Source organism: Scomber scombrus, chromosome 24, assembly GCF_963691925.1.
Source record: "Scomber scombrus chromosome 24, fScoSco1.1, whole genome shotgun sequence".
Lineage (NCBI taxonomy): Eukaryota > Metazoa > Chordata > Actinopteri > Scombriformes > Scombridae > Scomber > Scomber scombrus.
In genome coordinates this window covers 13,162,753-13,180,820 of record NC_084993.1, presented here as the reverse complement: position 1 = coordinate 13,180,820, position 18,068 = coordinate 13,162,753, and the positions used below count along the sequence as shown (strand labels likewise).

At 39.2% G+C, this 18,068-nt stretch overlaps 1 protein-coding gene across 1 annotated transcript in view; it reads left to right on the top strand.

Moving 5' to 3' along the window:
• Positions 1-18,068, top strand: part of LOC133976269 (collagen alpha-1(XXVIII) chain-like) — a 33,195-nt gene that overhangs the window by 7,430 nt on the left and 7,697 nt on the right. Inside the window, exons 7-26 of the mRNA XM_062414432.1 lie at positions 75-119; positions 219-245; positions 558-602; positions 903-947; positions 1,693-1,746; positions 2,979-3,047; positions 3,156-3,224; positions 4,742-4,810; positions 9,494-9,562; positions 10,375-10,443; positions 11,104-11,172; positions 11,283-11,351; positions 11,451-11,522; positions 11,611-11,679; positions 11,816-11,887; positions 12,006-12,074; positions 13,053-13,121; positions 13,673-13,741; positions 14,072-14,140; positions 15,406-15,474. Of these exons, the coding sequence (XP_062270416.1) occupies positions 75-119; positions 219-245; positions 558-602; positions 903-947; positions 1,693-1,746; positions 2,979-3,047; positions 3,156-3,224; positions 4,742-4,810; positions 9,494-9,562; positions 10,375-10,443; positions 11,104-11,172; positions 11,283-11,351; positions 11,451-11,522; positions 11,611-11,679; positions 11,816-11,887; positions 12,006-12,074; positions 13,053-13,121; positions 13,673-13,741; positions 14,072-14,140; positions 15,406-15,474 (1,257 nt within the window). The remainder of the gene's footprint in view (positions 1-74; positions 120-218; positions 246-557; positions 603-902; positions 948-1,692; positions 1,747-2,978; positions 3,048-3,155; positions 3,225-4,741; positions 4,811-9,493; positions 9,563-10,374; positions 10,444-11,103; positions 11,173-11,282; positions 11,352-11,450; positions 11,523-11,610; positions 11,680-11,815; positions 11,888-12,005; positions 12,075-13,052; positions 13,122-13,672; positions 13,742-14,071; positions 14,141-15,405; positions 15,475-18,068) is intronic.

Here is an 18,068-nt window from a genome sequence, read left to right as displayed (position 1 = left end):
TCACCAGTTGTTTTTAATTAATAAAACCACATGAATGATACAGATGTACTAATTAAAATCCCTCCTTCCGCCAGGGTGAGAGTGGGCTCAGTGGACTTCCTGGTCGGGAGGGATCGGAGGTGAGCTAAGGGTCTAAAATCAAATGGTTGAAGATTACATTAAATGGAAAAATGTTTCCCGTCTCCTCCTGACTTAATGACACTGTTTTGTACACACAGGGAAAATCAGGATACAAAGGAGAGAAGGTATTGTATGGATTCTACCATCATGTGGAAAATCTGCATCAGTGAGGGAAACAGAACAATCATGTTTTCCAGAAAAGACACATTGTGACATTTTCTCCTCCTATTTTTTCATCTGTGTTTAATGTCAGGCTTATGTGCATGAATCTTTAGTTACATAACTTTTCAAAGATCCCAAAGTTCTTGATTAGATAAATCCCAATGTCACTAGTCTGCAAACAAACTCAACTCCTCACTGGGATATTATAACACATTGTTCCTTAATAAATTGTTCTCGCATATATTGCACTAAACTGCTTTTTTATTGTCTTACAGGGAGAGAGGGGGGAGTGTGGCACACCTGGAATTAAAGGAGACAGAGTATGTTGCCCTTTAATATTGTAACCAAAGTCACATATAATTATCTGTTGCTATTTTATTGTCATTCCCTCAGTTCTTACAGTTATATCTGAGTAAAATTATAATTACTGACCTTTATAAAGTGATAGTTGTGTGTTATGTTAATGACAGACTTAAATTCATTCTCCATAACCTTTTAATTTGTTTTTTTTAGATTTTATTTACCACACTATCACATATTCTTACAGAACCACTAAGATGACAGTTTTGTTTGTGCTCACTATGGACTATGAATTTTAAGCATCCTCTATTCTATTCCAGGGTCCTGAAGGTCCTATTGGGCCGAAAGGAAATCGTGGACTTCAGGTAGCATTCTTTTCCTTTTTTTCCGTAAATGTTTTATCATGAAATCAAAGCCTCATCCCTTCACTTATGTTCCCTTCACCTGTCAAGCTATCCATTTCAGCAGAGCACAAAGACAGTTTACAGTGACGGTGGCAGATTTGCCGCTCAAAAGTGATAGTTTTTTTGAAACGATGGGTCCTCAGTTACCCACAGAAGCAAAAAAAGCAGGTTTTCTCATTCTGAACAGGTTGACTGTTGATAACAGATTTTAGCACCTGTAGCTGCTCGCTAATTAACATTGACTGAAACGCAGCCTGCAGCTCATTTTTTTCTTGTTTTAAAGAAGAAAGCTGTAAAGCAGGTTTAAAAATGCATGTGATATAATGCTGTAATACTGAGGAAAAAGCTGTATGTCCCTTGCTATTCTCACAGGTGAAGTATTATACATAAAAATGTATAATATTTAATATGTACAGTATTATACAGTAAAATGCTACTCAGCTTTAACTGAACCTTTTACATTAGAGCTGACAAACACAAAGTTTATTTAGCTTCTTACACTTTACTCTTTTGTGGTTTTTGGTTTTGGAAAGCCTAAAATAAACATGATGTGAAGAAATTTAAACCTTGACAGGCCTCACATGCTAAGCTACAACTGGATAACCACTGTTCAGGGGAGGGGCTTAGCGAACTGTCAGTCATGCCTTTTTGATTGTTCATGATCTAATTTGCAATCCATAATATGTAATGCTTATTCACCATTCAGGGTTTGCCTGGTCCACTTGGTGATTCTGGACCTGAAGGTGTGATGGGAAGAAAAGTAAGTATTCCTCAATCTTGGATGCTTTTGAAATCGATGCTGCACATGTTCAAAGTGTTGAAGTACAAAAGGAAAGCGAAGGAAGAAGTAAATCAAACTTCTCCTCTGATTGATCCGTCCTTTATATGTGTGTGTGACCTCACTTTTTAAGCCACACTGGCCTTTTGTCTTTTCCAGTGCAAATGTCAAAGGTTGACCCACCCCACGGTCTTAAAACCAGATGAAGTAATAACTGGGCTCTTTTACAGTCTGGTTTGAATTAAGTTTCATTCATAGTTATGTATCAACGTCAGCACAAAAGAAAATGGATCAACTTGTTACCTGTGGTGAGGAATAGGTGAAAAATTAAATGCGCCAGCTGCGTATGAAAGCAAGAAAGTGGGAAAATGAAATTGACATATAAAGTGTTTTCTTTGTTCCAGAGAAATTCTCCATAAAGAACATTTACGCTCACAAAGCTGACATTTAAAATACATTGGGACTAAATCAATTCATCACGGGCATAAATAACAGCAAAAAATGTCAAATCGACCTACAAACAGATCTACTGATCAGGTGACCGTATATCTGAAAACTTGTTTGTGAGTTATGATCCCTGACCAGTGGAACATTTGAAAACCCCTCTGAAGTATCTCGTCTGTTATTACCTTGTCAGCTTATTTGTCTGTTCCTACTTTTAAAGCTCCCTCTTTTGTGTTATAGCTGCCAATTCTGCCATGAACCCACACTCCCCACCAAGTGTTCGCTCCTTAATTATTTTAGAAGAATGTTCATGTTGATTGTCTGGCTGTCATCCTATATCACCTGAATGGCAGACAAATGTCTGGGTTTAATCATTGTCCCAACTTGTCTTAAAGGGTAGGGGAAAGGAGGGGGTGTGGGGGGGAGTGCCGGTATGCACCTACTAACATTTCCACGCCTTCTTCACGCCTCTTATGTGCCCTCCTGCTGCACACTATGGCTGTGATTTACAGCTCCCGAGTGAATAATTGCATTCTTTACCAATAAAGTATTTACTGAAGGGAGTGAGGGACCCCAAAGTACATGTTTGAACCCCATTTTTAACTTTGTTAAATAATAGGGGAAGTGTGAAGGTGGAGAAAGTAGATGTTCTTGGTCAAATGGAAAATGTGGACAGCTCTACTGATCATGTCGAAACGACCAATCAGCAACTGTTTGTGCATCTGTGTGCGTGTCTTTGCACATGTCTGTCACTACCTGTCTTTTTATAGGGGGAACGGGGACTTTCTGGGCCACCTGGAGTCCAAGGGGAAACTGGAATCGGTCTTCCGGGACCCAAGGTGAAGTCTGCCGCTCTATTGTTTTGGAAAATGAAGTCATGAGAACATAATCTTCCACTTGCGTCTAACCCTGTTTGTGCGCTCCTCTCACTGTCTCGCAATGTGCAGGGTGATGTTGGTTTCCAGGGGCAACTGGGGCCGCCGGGTCCTCCAGGACTTGGCGAGCCCGGACCACCGGTGAGTAAGAAACAAGCACACACACACACACACACACACACACACACACACACACACACGCCAAGGCTTACAGGTGGTATTCATACTCATTTTTGAAACAGTGGGACTTTGACAGACTCGCTGTTTATTTATGCACAGAAATAAACCAAAAAGCAGGATTCTGATTTCTAGCCAGCAGCAGTCAATTTGTCGGCTGAAACGCCTGTCCCTGGCATGTTTTATCAACTGTAGCTAATTAAAGTTAACTGAAGTTGGCTGAAATCTCCAGCCGACTTTATAATTCATGGAAGCGTATCTGCACCTGTATTCATAAAAGTCTCAGTCTCTCTCTTTGTCATAACGTGTAGTGTTGTGGGGGCTGTAAATATGTTTTTAGCCTAGAGGAAAAAGATATTGAAACATTGATAAACATGTTGGGTATTTTCAAGGCAAGCCCAGGGTAACCAGTTGTTTTAGGTCAGCCCAGAACAAAATGTTACCTGGATGGTGACGTATAGCTCATAATGATAGACAAGTGACTCGTGTTATCTTGCCGTTTGCTCTGGTGAGATCGCTGTGGTTCTTGAGATTCCGACTAGCTTCCTATTCTAGGTCCCTGATTGGTTACATGGGTATCTGGGCTACCTCTATTACCCAATACCTGGACACAGCTGAGAAGTCACAGAAGTGACGTCGTTAAGAGAACTGACAGATTGAAATTTGGTGCAGATAAAGCGTGTGCCGGGGCGCTATTGTACTCCATTGTATTTTTTATCCAAGAAATTACAAAGTGATGCGAGGATTGCATTGCCACTTTGCACAATGAATTTCCATTTTGCAAAATGAATTGCCATTTGACTAAAGCTGCAAGAATACCATAGCATTTATGGAATTGAGTTAATCAAATTTTCATTCATAACTTTTGTTAAAAAATTACCATTTTGCAGACTGCATTGCCATTTGAATAAAGGTGCAGATACGCTTCCATAATAATGTCTACAGATATTTTTATATATTTAAGAAAACTTAAAATTCCTTAAAAGAGAAGCTTAAAACTGGTTTAAATTAATTAAATACATTTGTGTAAGCTAAAGTTGGCGGGGGGCAGTATCAGTTAGTTAATTCTAAATGATTTATAATATTAATTAAAAGTTTATCACTCAAAAATCTCTTATGTGAAATATCCAAAAGTGTTCTAACACTGACAGAATCTTGTGTGTTCATGTAAAAGGCTGATTAATAAAGTTAGTTATTAGGTCCTTTTAATAGAGCTCCATGTGGTGAAACCCAAAACTCAATGTCATGTCCTGTGATTGGACAATAAATCAGTCAAACTTTATTTATATAGCACCTTTTAAACAAATAAAAAATGCAATTCAAAGTGCTTTACAAGCAACTGACAAAAGGTAGGATGTTATAAATTCATTTAAAGACTGTGACCCTTCAGGGGAAGGGTTTAAAGAACAGTCATTTATTGAAAATGATCATTTTTTATGTCTCCCCCCCAACTGTTATTTATATTGTTTTGTTTTATCCAGGGGCCTCAAGGGCAACAGGGAGTCCAAGGAGAGAGAGGACAGATAGGAGAAGGTCTCCCCGGACCAAAGGTGAGTTAGTGTTCATGTCTTTTATGTCTCAGGCTCTTGGGACTTACAGTTTTTTCCTGGGAGCCTCACGCACTCAAGACATTTAAAAAGCTTTGAACCCCCATGACCCCCATTTGATGCATTCATCTTCAAATCACCTTCCCTACCCACCGACCTGTGCAAAGGCCCCGTCTGGGCTCCAGATTCCGCGGTGTAATGACAGGAAATTGACAACGTGTACGGTTACAAGAGACGATAACACAACACAGAAGTTCCATAAATTCCCGCACAGCGTTGCGGCATGTGTCTCATTACCTCATCGTATGATCGGCCCATTGATCGTCCCCACTAGAAGACATGAGAACACGGGGCAGGAGATGCACAGATGATACAAGAAAATAGCCAGGACACCTTGATACATGACAGAGTGAGTGACTCAGCATGAGGGGAAAGAATGAGTCCGCTGCTGCGTCTGTCTTCTCTCTTCCCACATGTGGATACACACAAACACACACACAGGTTCACACATGTGTTAGAAAGATTAAATATGTTCCTGACAGCAGCTTACAACTTTGTTTCATTCATCTTACGTTTTTTTATATCTTAATAAGAATCATTTGTACTTTTGGTCATAATTGATGTGTTCCAGGTGATCTGAGGTCCAGTTTCCATTCTATAAATTATAAATTACACGTCAAATGTTTTTAAAGGTGGATTTAATGTGCAAATATCCCTAAAAAGTACTAGACAAATAATAAGATTAGGTGTTTCCCCACCAGAATTTCTCTTCTTGTACTGTGGAGAAGATTCTAACACTTATACGGTGTCTCAAATCTTGTACTTCTGTACTTACACTTAATATATTGAGTGCATAAGTGCGTTCACAAAGAGAAGTATGGGAAAATGCAGTGCACATATTGATTCTTTGAAATCAATATATTTTTTATATTTTGTAAATAAATCATGATGTGGGTTTCGGAACACACATAGGTCTAAATGGTGTCATTGGACTTTATTCATCAAATATCTTTATTTTATATTCAAAAATCTACATGAACTAATGAATACATTTTGAAATGAGAGATAAATCTTGCTTTATAAGAAATGATCTCCCTTATAAATCATGTCAGTATCCATGAAAAACAGCTGAACATAGATTTTGGTGCTTAATGGGAACACTTACCCTAACAGCTGAAAACATTTGGTAGAAAAGTAACCAAAAAGTAATCAAATGTAATAAGTTACATTACTTTGATTAAGTCATTGAAATAGTTATATTACTTATTTCATTTTAAATAGTTATTTCTGTAATCTATTACATTTACTTCCGAACCCTGACTGTAAGTATTCCAGTAAGCCATCAATAAGTTTATTAGGTTAATTTAGTAGTTTGTACACTAGCTTGCTAATGCTCGCTTGCTAATGCTCGCTTGCTAATGCTCGCTTGCTATCTAGCCAATCATCATTTCCCGTAAGTGCACAATGGAAGTGTTCAACACTAACCTGTTGAAATGTGCGCACTGCACAAGAGTAAGGACAGAGTGTACACAGTGTACTAAGAGAAGTACGTGATTTGAGACAGAGCATTAGATCATCAATTAGCTAGTTGATAGCCAGCCTCCTGATTATCCAATGCCAGTGTCAGACTCAGTGAATCCAGCTAACCCAAAGAAAGCCAGACTAAGGTTGAACTTGCTTTGTACTGCAGGCCCCAGGTCATGTCTGCTGGCAAGTAGTGTGTAAGTGTATCACTTGTCAAACAGGAGAAGCACAGGTGGAATTAATGATTAACATTAATGATGGCTTTGTTCCACTTTGGTGAGCCAGTTCCAGGCTGTGGTGTTGCACATGCTTCGTGGGACACTGAATGGAATGGAGCCATCGTTAATATTATTACTTCCACCTGTGCTCTTCCTGCTTTGACAAGTCAAAAGGCGAGATATAACATGAAATAGATATCTGTACAAATTCAATGTGTCAGTGTTCATTTTAGTGTAATATCATCAGTCTCCGATGTTAAACATACAATTTATTTAATACTTTTAAAGTTCTGAACAGCCCCCAGATGTAATTTGACACTTCACAAATGGGAGGACTGCCTTTGAAATTGTGGGTATAAACACCTTTTGTTTTTTTGATAAATGAGACAGGTGAATTTAAGAGTTATTAAGTTGGTGGAATGTGTTTCAGTAATGATAGATGTTACCACTTTTTGGCAGCGTTACAACACTAAGCGCTTTACATCAGAGGGCCCAGCCTCTGTAATTCAACCGAATATCATACGTTTTTACACTTCCCTTGACCTTCATCCAGTGTATCATTTGTGGACTTTCCTCTGAGACAGTGACAGTGAGTTTCCGCCCCAGAACAGGAGGAGGTGTATCCATCGTTTGAGATCGGCCTCGAGGGTTCTAGCCCCCCCCCCCCCCCCCCCCTCCCAACAGCACACTTGACCGCCGCCTCGCAGATGGTGTTCATGTTTTAAAGCGAGCGTTCTTCACACGACGTGTCTCAACAAGCTCCAGATTCACAGCAGCTCAGCAGCAGCATTACCCTTTTTTCCACATCATTAGCGCCTCAGCATGCGTGCCAAAACGAGCTGCCGTCGTAGAGTTATGACGATAAATCTATACTATAGCTGACATGCGAATGTATTATCGCCATGCTTAATCGATGCACTTCTGAGTCTGTCACTGTACGTCTGTTGTTCTTGGAAGACCTTGGAAGACAGGGAAGTGTTCTCGAGGGAAATATTACTTTTTTAGCAGAGTCATATACAGCCAGACATTATTCTGCACTATTACCATTGTATTTACTGTCAACTTGGATTATTGGTCTAATCCCTCACTGCTTCTTTTGTTTTTAATATCCCTCCAGACACATTTCAGACACAAAATGCTCTGCTTTGAAATATATTTCTGTCCAGTATATATTTTTCACATAAAATGGCTATTTTTGAGAAGTAAGTTAAAGGCACACCTTCTTCTTCTCCCTCTCTACGATTTACAGAAACAATCAGTATGCAAATCTAGAGATGCCTCAGGGCAGGCTGCGGCCCCAACCACCAATAATCGTCCAATTAAACACAATAAAAAGCTAACACAGTGCAGACCACACATTTTAAGTGATATTGTTTGCCAATTTTGAAAAAATAACACGTTCTTCCGCTTACAAATAAAAGCAGCTACAGCCTTACTTGGTCTGATATGACTTGTAGCTTCTGTAGCTACTGGAAGTATAACCGCTATCTATAACAGATATTACTAAGCCAGCTCTCTCTCAATTGATGACTGCTCTTTTCTCAGGTCATACACTATGTTTTGGCACTCACCATTATCTCATAATTGTCACGTAGCTGTCTCACACTTATAAAGTCACTCTCTTTAAATTAAGCCAAGCAGATTTTAACCACGTGTGTTTCATGAGTCTGATTTTGGAAGCGTACCGTAGCTGTCATAAAACTGGCTGGAAAACACTTGCATTTGTTTTCATTTTCTCAGTCAGAATGGAAACATCATGTAATCTGGAACAATGAGCTGATCCTAACAAGATGAGTTTGGTGAGGGTTGTGACTTTGGGACTTAATCACATCTAAAAGGAGTAACATTGTAAGTTATTGACACCGAAATGAATGATATTTACTTTAGACTGGCTGATGAATATCTCAACAGTTTTGGATGGATTGACATTCATGGTTCCAAGAGGATGATCCCTTAAATGTTCCCTTACCTACCTCCAAAAATATGACATTCCCATTGGCTATTGTCTTATTTCTTTATTTATTATTTGTCAGACCTGACTCTGACTGGCAACCCACATTATTAACTGAAGTCGAATTCGCTACAAGCTGTACTTTGGGTTAAGCGTTATGTTTCATGTAACTACATGCATCAACAGCTGTTATATAGGCAATGACTGCCAATGCTAGCAGTGCCAAAATGCCACCTAAGAAATGGAGCATGGCTGCTGGTTGGCCAACATGAAGTGCTTACACAATATCACGCCTAGCTTTTAGTAAAAACATAAAATACAGCACAGAAGGAACGCATGTTCACAGCTCCGATGTGAAAAACAACACAATCCATCAAGTCTACTTCAGCCAGCTGTTACCCCAGCTGCACATTACACAATTTTGTGATGTTACAACTCATACTTGCACCCACACAGCACATGGGAGAGGTACAGAGAAGTCTTGTGACAATACAGTTCATCAGTTTACTGTGTATAGTAGTCATGTGAAACATACAAGAGGGGGGATACCCAACAGGAAAAAACATCTGGATTGAATGGGTCTTTAATATCAGACTAGAAATGTATATTCAATTACGGGGTCTTCAAAAGGCCCTGTTTTGGTTTTCCTGATGACAGTCTATTTTCATATGGTGCCAACACTGTGTGACAATCTGTCTGGTAACTGTCTCTGTAAACATTCCTGTCTTTCATTAACATCAGGACAAAACTGACATGCAGACATCAACATAAACAGGAACTTGAATTTTCTCCCAAACCTTACGTCAGAAAGCAGAAATGTACATTTGTACTTGTTGCTTCATGATCAGATATTGTGACAGTGACGAAATTAAAGATTTAATCACTATATAGGTCTGCCCTGTTTTATGTACATGTTCCTCTTACATGCATATACTATATTAAACTGCTATTTCAAGAGGCAAAATGCAATACCTTCTCCTTCTCTCCTCACAGGGAGAACGAGGCTTGGAGGGGCCACGGGGGCCCAGAGGACAGCAAGGCGCCGGAATCAAAGGAGACAAGGTACAGTAGGGTACAGAGAGGCTGTAAATAAGACGGCTGGCTGCACAGCTTTCACACAGGCATGAAAATAAAGCCAGAGTCCTGTGTTGCGAAGAAGGTCGAGAGTTGGCAGAGTCACCGGTGAATGTATTCAGCTCGGTGTTATATAGAAGGTCACAGTCTACAGATGATGAATCAAGGTTAAAGCTTGGATAGTGTAGGAGGAGAGAGGCTTCAGGGTTTTGGGCTGATGAATGTGGGAAAGTTAGCTCTGCACTAACACAGTCAGACAACATAAAGATATTAAGTAGGTATATAGTAGGTTTACTTTCAGAATGTTTTTGCATATTTTTTCAGCCATCTGGCAATCTTTTAGTTCAAAGGCTTTGATTTAAAATGTGTTTTAATTCCTTTTATGTCACTAGTGTATGACATCCACTGTAAAGAATGAACGATACCCCCCCCCCCTCCAAAAACACTTGCCTTTCAAAATATAGAGATTTTTACATGGGAGTTTATGTCACAGATTGTGCTGACAGTTTTACTGAAGCCTTGTGGTGTTGTTCATCACGGATAATTGCAATGTTTTCATGTGGTAATGACAAACCAGTGCCTGTGGGGCACCACTGTACTAATGCAATGCAATAAACACAATATTTTTTTTTATTACGGAACCAAAAGGAAATGCACAGGATCTTGGCAAAAACTACAACACTGTTGGGTGCTTTCCACATGTAATAAATCATGAAATGTCAAAGAAGCCATTTGAGTGCAATGCATACTATTATTTACATGTTGTTGTTATTAAACTACTTTCTTATTTGAATCCATAGGGGGATTTTGGCCCTCCAGGTCTTCAGGGGCATATTGGCCTCCCAGGAATGGGCATACAGGGTGAGAAGGCAAGTACCTTATCAAGAAAATGACTTCTGCTGTGGTATATTCTGCCATGAAATGACAGGTTTGCATGTTATTTCTTAATTCCTGAACCTTTCACATAAAAAAAAAACCCGTTGCTCCTTTCCTCTTCCTTTGAAAGAAACTGCAACACCTTCTCCCAACATGTCAAAAATGAACTATCTATCCAAATGGTAATAGCTGCCACTGAATGAAGGAACTTAGAAGAATCACCATCTACAGTATGATTTACAGGCTTAAGCATCTTAATATTTTTGCCACAAAACTATGACAAAGATGAACTAGATCAGATGATATAGCCTATATATACGGTCTGTCAGACTCCGTCATAGTCCATCTTAATTAAACCAACATGATGCATACGTGTAATAAAGGTACACGTTTTGGAGCAACAGCTGGAGACTCGGATGATTTTGTTTCCTGCAGACAGCTGAGCCAAAGATCACTCTGCTTATATCAAAACGCAGTTAATTACTGTCAGAAAATGGTGATGATCCACTGCTCACAACATATGGAAAAAGGGAGATTACACCCCTCCCTCAATCCCCCTGATAATACACGTACAGTCCCTTAACCATGCTAATTCTAATTTGTGTGACATTCCAGTAGACTTCTCTTGTTACTTCTGGCATTGATCCTTTCAGGGCGTGGAAGGACCAAGGGGTCCACCAGGGGGAAGAGGACAACCAGGAGAAGGTTTACCTGGACCCAAGGTTTGTATTGTACATACATTCACAATGCTAAGTTTGATGATGATGCAGTTTAGTGTCATAAAGACCCACTGACAATAGGGCAATAATAAGAATGTTGTTTTATCTCACAGGGAGACCAGGGGTTACCAGGCGAGGTTGGCGCCTCAGGAGAAAGAGGTGCTGGAGACCCTGGAGCTAAGGTGGGTCACAGCCCTGTAGTGAAACCCACATAAGCAGCAATCATTTATATTCTTACATTGCTTAAAGTCTCATAAACTGATGTATATATCTGTCCTCAGGGTGAGCCAGGATCACAAGGATTGTCTGGTTTGCCGGGCCTGCCAGGAGAGGACGGAGCCCCTGGACAGAAGGTAGTTTGCTTCAATATAAAGCCTCCATCAGTAATCTTTTCAGTCGTATATTATGAGTGTATGCATATGTATGTGTTCATGTTTTCAGGGTGAGGTAGGACCTGTAGGTGTAAGGGGGCCAGAGGGAATACATGGTATTGGCACCCAGGGTGAAAAGGTAAAACAATGTGACATTTTCCCTGGTCACTTTTTTGTATATGTTGCATTAAGACTTTGCTTAACTTGGTGTATTATAAGTAATGCCACAGCTATAAGATTAGCACATAACTGTATTCCCAATGTGACCTTTTAAGGGTGACCAAGGCTCAAGGGGAATCAGAGGCTTGACTGGTCCACCTGGCATTGCTGGACCCTCTGGACCAAAGGTGAGGTTCCCTGTTCATGGTCTTCTGGAAATGCATTTAAATGCATACATGGCAAAGAATGATGAAGAAAGATCAATTATAAGTCACTGATTTTAACCTCTTGCATTCAAATCTTTAGGGAGAACCAGGTTCGCAGGGCAGGGGGGGCTCACCTGGTCCACCAGGCCGATTCGTTGTCGGACCCAAGGTAACTTCTCCTACTTCTACTGTGGTAACATTAGAAGTGGAGGCCTGTTATGTTCCCTGCATATGGTCATAAACAAGTGATTTTGTTCAAATGCTGTTAAGTGTTTCCAGATGTTCTTGATTGTCATAGATAGACCACTGTTCCATGCACACACTATGGAATTGATTATAATCATATTTATGACACTGGTGACACATTTTTACTTGTTTCACATTAATGTAATGTCAGCAGTGGTGAAAGAAGTATTCAGATTCTTTACTTAACTCAAAGTACCAACTTTGCAATATTAAAAAATTAATTTAAGCTATCAAAAGTTAAACCTACAGTAAAATGGCTCTTGTCATTATTGTCAGACATTACTATGGATTCATACCAGTGCATTAACATTTAGGCTGTATTTTAACGTTGTTTCAATCTAAATTAAATTGATGAGGCAATTACAAGATAAATGTTAAAACATAGTCAACACTAATAGAGAGTCATAAAGTCAGTGAACTGACCCAGTAACCACAGTTATCACACACCAGTATCAGAGATAAGACATGTTACATTAGCCACCGTAAGCTACCGGTCACACCAGACAAAGGCTGTAGCAGCAGAAACGTGTACTGATTGAAGCATTGGTGTGTTTTATTACTTATGAATTCAGCTTTTAATGTGATTTAATTTTATTTATATTTCAACAAAGTTACATTGTGTAGCTTTAAAGTGACACCTGTCATTTTGTAATTATGAGGCTTTTACTTCCTCTAATATTTTTAGTTCATATTAAACTTACATGGTGGATATTTTAAGATAACTATTTCTATTTAATTAAACTATTACCATTCTAAAGTGGGTAACTTGATAATAAAAGGTAGGGTTGGGGGTCTGATTAGGGGCCCACGGCTCATTACAGGTTTTGTACTATGTTAGGTGCTTTACTTGCAGTACTGTGTTGTGGACATGTATTGTTAATGAACCTAAACTGTCTTCTAGGGTGATCCTGGCCCAAATGGTCCTCCTGGTCCGATTGGGGAGACTGGCTACGGGCTTCCAGGTCCAAAGGTGACACTCAGTATAAACCTCTTCTCTAAAAAAAAAAACAATTATGTGTGCAATCCTGCCTGATCTCTGCCTGTAGACACAAACTGGAAGTTAGGATTTAAATCGGCAAGTGCAAGCTTGTTGTCACAGCTGAACAGTCTATGTTTGGAAAATCAATTATGATATGAGCGTAATGAGAGGCAGATCTGGCAGCACACGAGCACGCTGATCTCTTTCATCATGAAGACCGTTTCCCCGGCATCCAGCGAGAACAGAGGAGATGTCAGAAAATGAGAAGAGAAATATAAATCTCCATCCTGTCACGCTTGTCTTTGCTCCAACATTTGTTCAGATTTTCAGCTAATAAAACATTACAGCGTGTCTTCACATTTTCATTTTTTAAATGCGTTGCACAGTACTAACGATATATAGAAGCACGCGAAGGAGCAGAAAGCACATGTGTCCAGTTACGTCCACATTCCACTTGAGTCTCCTTTGAAAATGTATCTGTAAATCATGTTGTATCCATTGTGTGAGTGAATTATTGACTGATATGTATCTGTGTGGTGAAGGGTGACCGAGGAGATTCAGGCTCTGCAGGTCCACTCGGTCCCAAAGGAGACGGCTACCCTGGGCCCACGGTGAGGAACTGATTAAGACACTGACATGCTCATCTAACCACCCATAAATCTGTACATATATACATTTACATCAAGTCCTCCATCTGTCGGTCTTTTGTCTTCCTAATTCTACCCATAAGTTCTATCCATCCATCCATCCATCCATCCATCAGTAAGACATTTATAACCAAAAGTTGCTAGCCCTTTTATATCTCACAAAACAGTGAGCAAAGGTGACACAGCAGGGATCACTTCAGATGATTTAGTGGTACAAGTAGTCACTGAAGAAGGGATTTACTCAGTGTAGTATCTTCGAAAACATATTCTACCTCCATGTCATGTTTCATTTAGGGCCCTCCAGGTTTGCCCGGACTTCCAGGAGAACCCGGCCTAGAAGGATTGGGCATCCCTGGACCAAAGGTGAGATATTGCATCTGTCAGGTAGAAAAAATAACGCATGTCAGGTGAGTGAATGTTGGCGGCACATGAGAAAAGATGGAAAGTAAGTTGAAGAGTTCCAGTTTGTTGTTACACACCAATGTACTTATGTGTGTGAGTTCATGCATTTTGCATTATTTTCCTCCAAAATATTGACATTGTTGATTTATTTAGTCTAACGCCAAAGTCAAAAAATGTAACTAAAAAGTCAGACTGTTGTTTCCAATTCAAACCAACTGACTAAAACATCTTCTGAAATCACACAGCATCAACAGTAATAACTGTAATCATCTTGTGTTGTAGAGTTTCATTGTTTCAACAGTCACAAAAAATACATCTCATATTAGCATATTTAAATGCTTATTGATAAGCCGATCAATAATTAATGTTGCATGTGTTTTCAAGCATTTCTCCTTATTTTAACAGCAGTGAAGCTATGTGAATTGTGGTTTAATGTTATATGCTTTCCAACATGACTGTATGATTATAGCATGGAATATATTATTATGTGAATGTGGGATATGTGTAAAGCATTAATGATCAGGGTCGAGAAATGTCAAGCTCAACACAGCAGGAAGATGGGAGCAACCACACTCACTTTCCCCCAAGGGCCAGGTAGACTCATAGCTAACAGGAGGAGGTGAGGAGTAGGTGTAGCAGCAAGCAACAGCATATCTAATTGACTTATAATTGATCTTAATGTCTAAAGTTTGGTACCTTGAATAAAAAACTTTATTCCTAATAATGAACAGAAGCAGTATATGCTGTATATTAATGAGGAAAAGACTCTGTTTTAATGAGAATTAGTTACACTTTGACAGCATTATTTAATGTTTTCTTAAACTCACCAATGATTGAATATTCAATAATGAACCTATACTGTGCAGTGTTGTGAAATTAGGTAATTCATTACTGCTTGATGTATTACCTAATTTGATACAGATGTTTTCATTGTGTTTGTAGTGTGACATTTTGAGACCAATTAGGCATTTTGTGTTTCCCAAAATGAAAATCTGCTGCGAAAATTGAGACAAAGGAGAAGTAAAATACTGTTAGATGAATTTCAAACCTTGAATCTGCATTAGAGATTAGTGAAAGTATCTCCCCAGTGAAAGATTTGGTCATTTGTTTTAAGAAAGTTAATTAAAGGAAATGAGATTTTTCTCTGAGCGGGAGTTAATTTGTTTGATGGATTGTAAATTGCTCTGTTGCAAGCGTTCATATATCTTCGCTTTCCATCTTTCCAGGGGGATGTTGGTTTCCGAGGGTTACCTGGTTTACCTGGACCTCCAGGCGAAGGTCTCCAAGGACCTCCGGTAATTCATAACATTCTCTTTTCAAGACTTTAGATAACTCCCACACTAAAACAGTTCTGATTTTTATCTTGAATACCTTAAGCCATTTTTCATCTACACTTCTAAACTTGTGAAAAAACAGGTTTTGTGTTGTGTTTCTGCAAACATGAGTCAAGGACAGCATTATAATGTGTTGTGTTAACTTATGCAGGAGGCCTTCTGGAATTTTATTTGACATACAACCAGATGGTTGTGAATGAGTCATTTTCTCTGAAGAATTGCATCTTAGCTGCATTCAGAGAGTTCCATGTTTTAAAAAAAAAAAAGTGCTTCATCTTGAGTGTGAATGTGCCCGCCACAGGGGTCTCATATTCAAAGGCTGCCAGTTCATTTGTTCGGGGTATTTATCACGATTTTCCCCACAGCACTCTGACACATTTGTGCAGAGTGTGACACATCGGTGCAGAGTGTGAATCTCCACAGACATATGTGTCTGATGAGAAGCACTTGGCCTAACAGGCCCGACTGAAGCGACACCCAGCACCCATATGTTCTCGAATATCACATCCGGATTCCCTGCAGGCTTCAGACCAGCGTTTGTGCAGGTCCGAGCACTGTCACAGCCTTGCAGCGGTAGGCAAGATTTAATTGAGGTCTCAACCAAAGCTGTCAAATGAGGGAAAATGAGAGAGCAGATCATGTTGGCATACTTCAGCCTTTATCAGTGTTGAGGAAATGGTGGTGTCATCAATTCATGACTCAGTATTTTCTAAAACAAGGATAATCTGAACCTAAAAAAAAGCTATTTCCAAGAAAAAACACCAGATTGTTTCATAGTATGTTTCACATTCATTGTACATCTGTTCACTAAAGGGAAATTATTGATTACACATGGCCGATCTGTCTGGATGGAACCGTGACAATGTCTTTGATTGTATTTTTGGACGATTTAAAAATTCTTCTCACAGTTTGAACTCAGATCACACAGAATATATAATAACGTTTAATCCCTAATGTGCAGAGTTTTATGCCAATGGATTGTGACCAGAGCTACAACGCATTTCACAATTTAAAATAAATAAAACAATGATAAAAAGCATTTGAATAAATATTTAAAAGACAAGCAAGAACTGTCAGAAGAATAAGAGCAAATCGGAGCGAAGGAGCATGAATAAAATACATTTGAGAATAAAAAGGTCTTGAGATAAGATTTAAAACACTGTTTCATAACGTTAAACCAGGACTGCAAAAACACAGTCTTGGACTTTGATCAAGACACAATCGGTTGTACTGATAACCTGGGAGGCCTAGTACACCTACTGTGGTTGTAATCATACAACAGCTTCTTGGTTTAAACAAGAATACAATGTATCACACACAGACAATGAATGATTGGTTGTAGCCAATGTAAATATTAGAACAGCAGTAGTTTGGCAATGAAACTGAAAATAACAGGAGTTAACATGAAACAATACTTATGTTGAAATGTGCCTGTGGTTGGGTGAAGTTCATTAATCATGTTTAATGGTGTTTTGACTTATGATTAGGCCCTGCAGCAAGTATCTAGCTGCACCCTCTGACAGATGACATCATTCTCTAATCCTGATCTTAATGTACTTTTAAAATGTCCTCAGCCAAGCAGATAGCAGATCAGATATATCCACACTGTATCTGCTTAGGTTAAACTACATTGGCTGGCTGTGTTTCATCTGAACACAGTGGGTCGCTCAGTAGGTGATGTTTATGTTTCAATTCTGGTATCTGAAACCTTTTCACACCTTTTTCTGATGGAACATACCTTTAAACTGTTCTTGAAACCCAAGCAAACAGCAGATACTGAACCGTGTATCTGCCTAGGTTAAATTACAGTGTCTAGCCCACCTGACCTGATAAGTAATTTCACATGAATGCAAGGGCTGCTCAGTTGTCCCACTACCATCAATGTTTACCTAGTTCCAATAGTCCTACAGGTAGCCACTAATAACCTACTGCTGAGAGTTTAGTTGGGAGTCAGAGATGAACCCTGTGAACAGCTTTCAGTTAAAATCCAGGAAAGAAAGTGCTGATGTACAATTTTTAAGTGCTGAAAAGGGAAAAAGGACAGGATTTTAGTTTGGTGGTGATATACGATGAGACATCCAGACACTGATCTCCTTGAGTTCCCCAAGTTTCACAAATGCATAAAGCTGGATATCATCAGCATAGTAATGATAAGAGACACAACAAAACAAAACACTAAATGTTGCAAGGATGTCAGTTATTGGTATGGATGAGATGCTATCATTTATTGTATTAATCAACCTCCATGTTAAAACAGGATGGAGAGGTGCTATTACTAATGTCATTGATTGTATGGTCACTGCGTTTTTCTTGTAGAAGGTCTAACATAATATCGAACACAATACCTGTTTTAGTACAACCAAGGAAAGAGGATAGGAGACATTTCTTATGCTATATAAGTTGATAAAATGCTTTAACTCATAATCCTAAAAGAAAGATAGATTTCCTACCTGATAAATGCAAGTCCAGGTTTTTCAAGATGGGTTTGAACAGAGGCTAATAGTGACTTGGCACACGCCCAGAGAAAAAGGAATTATTCACAATTGAGAGAAAAG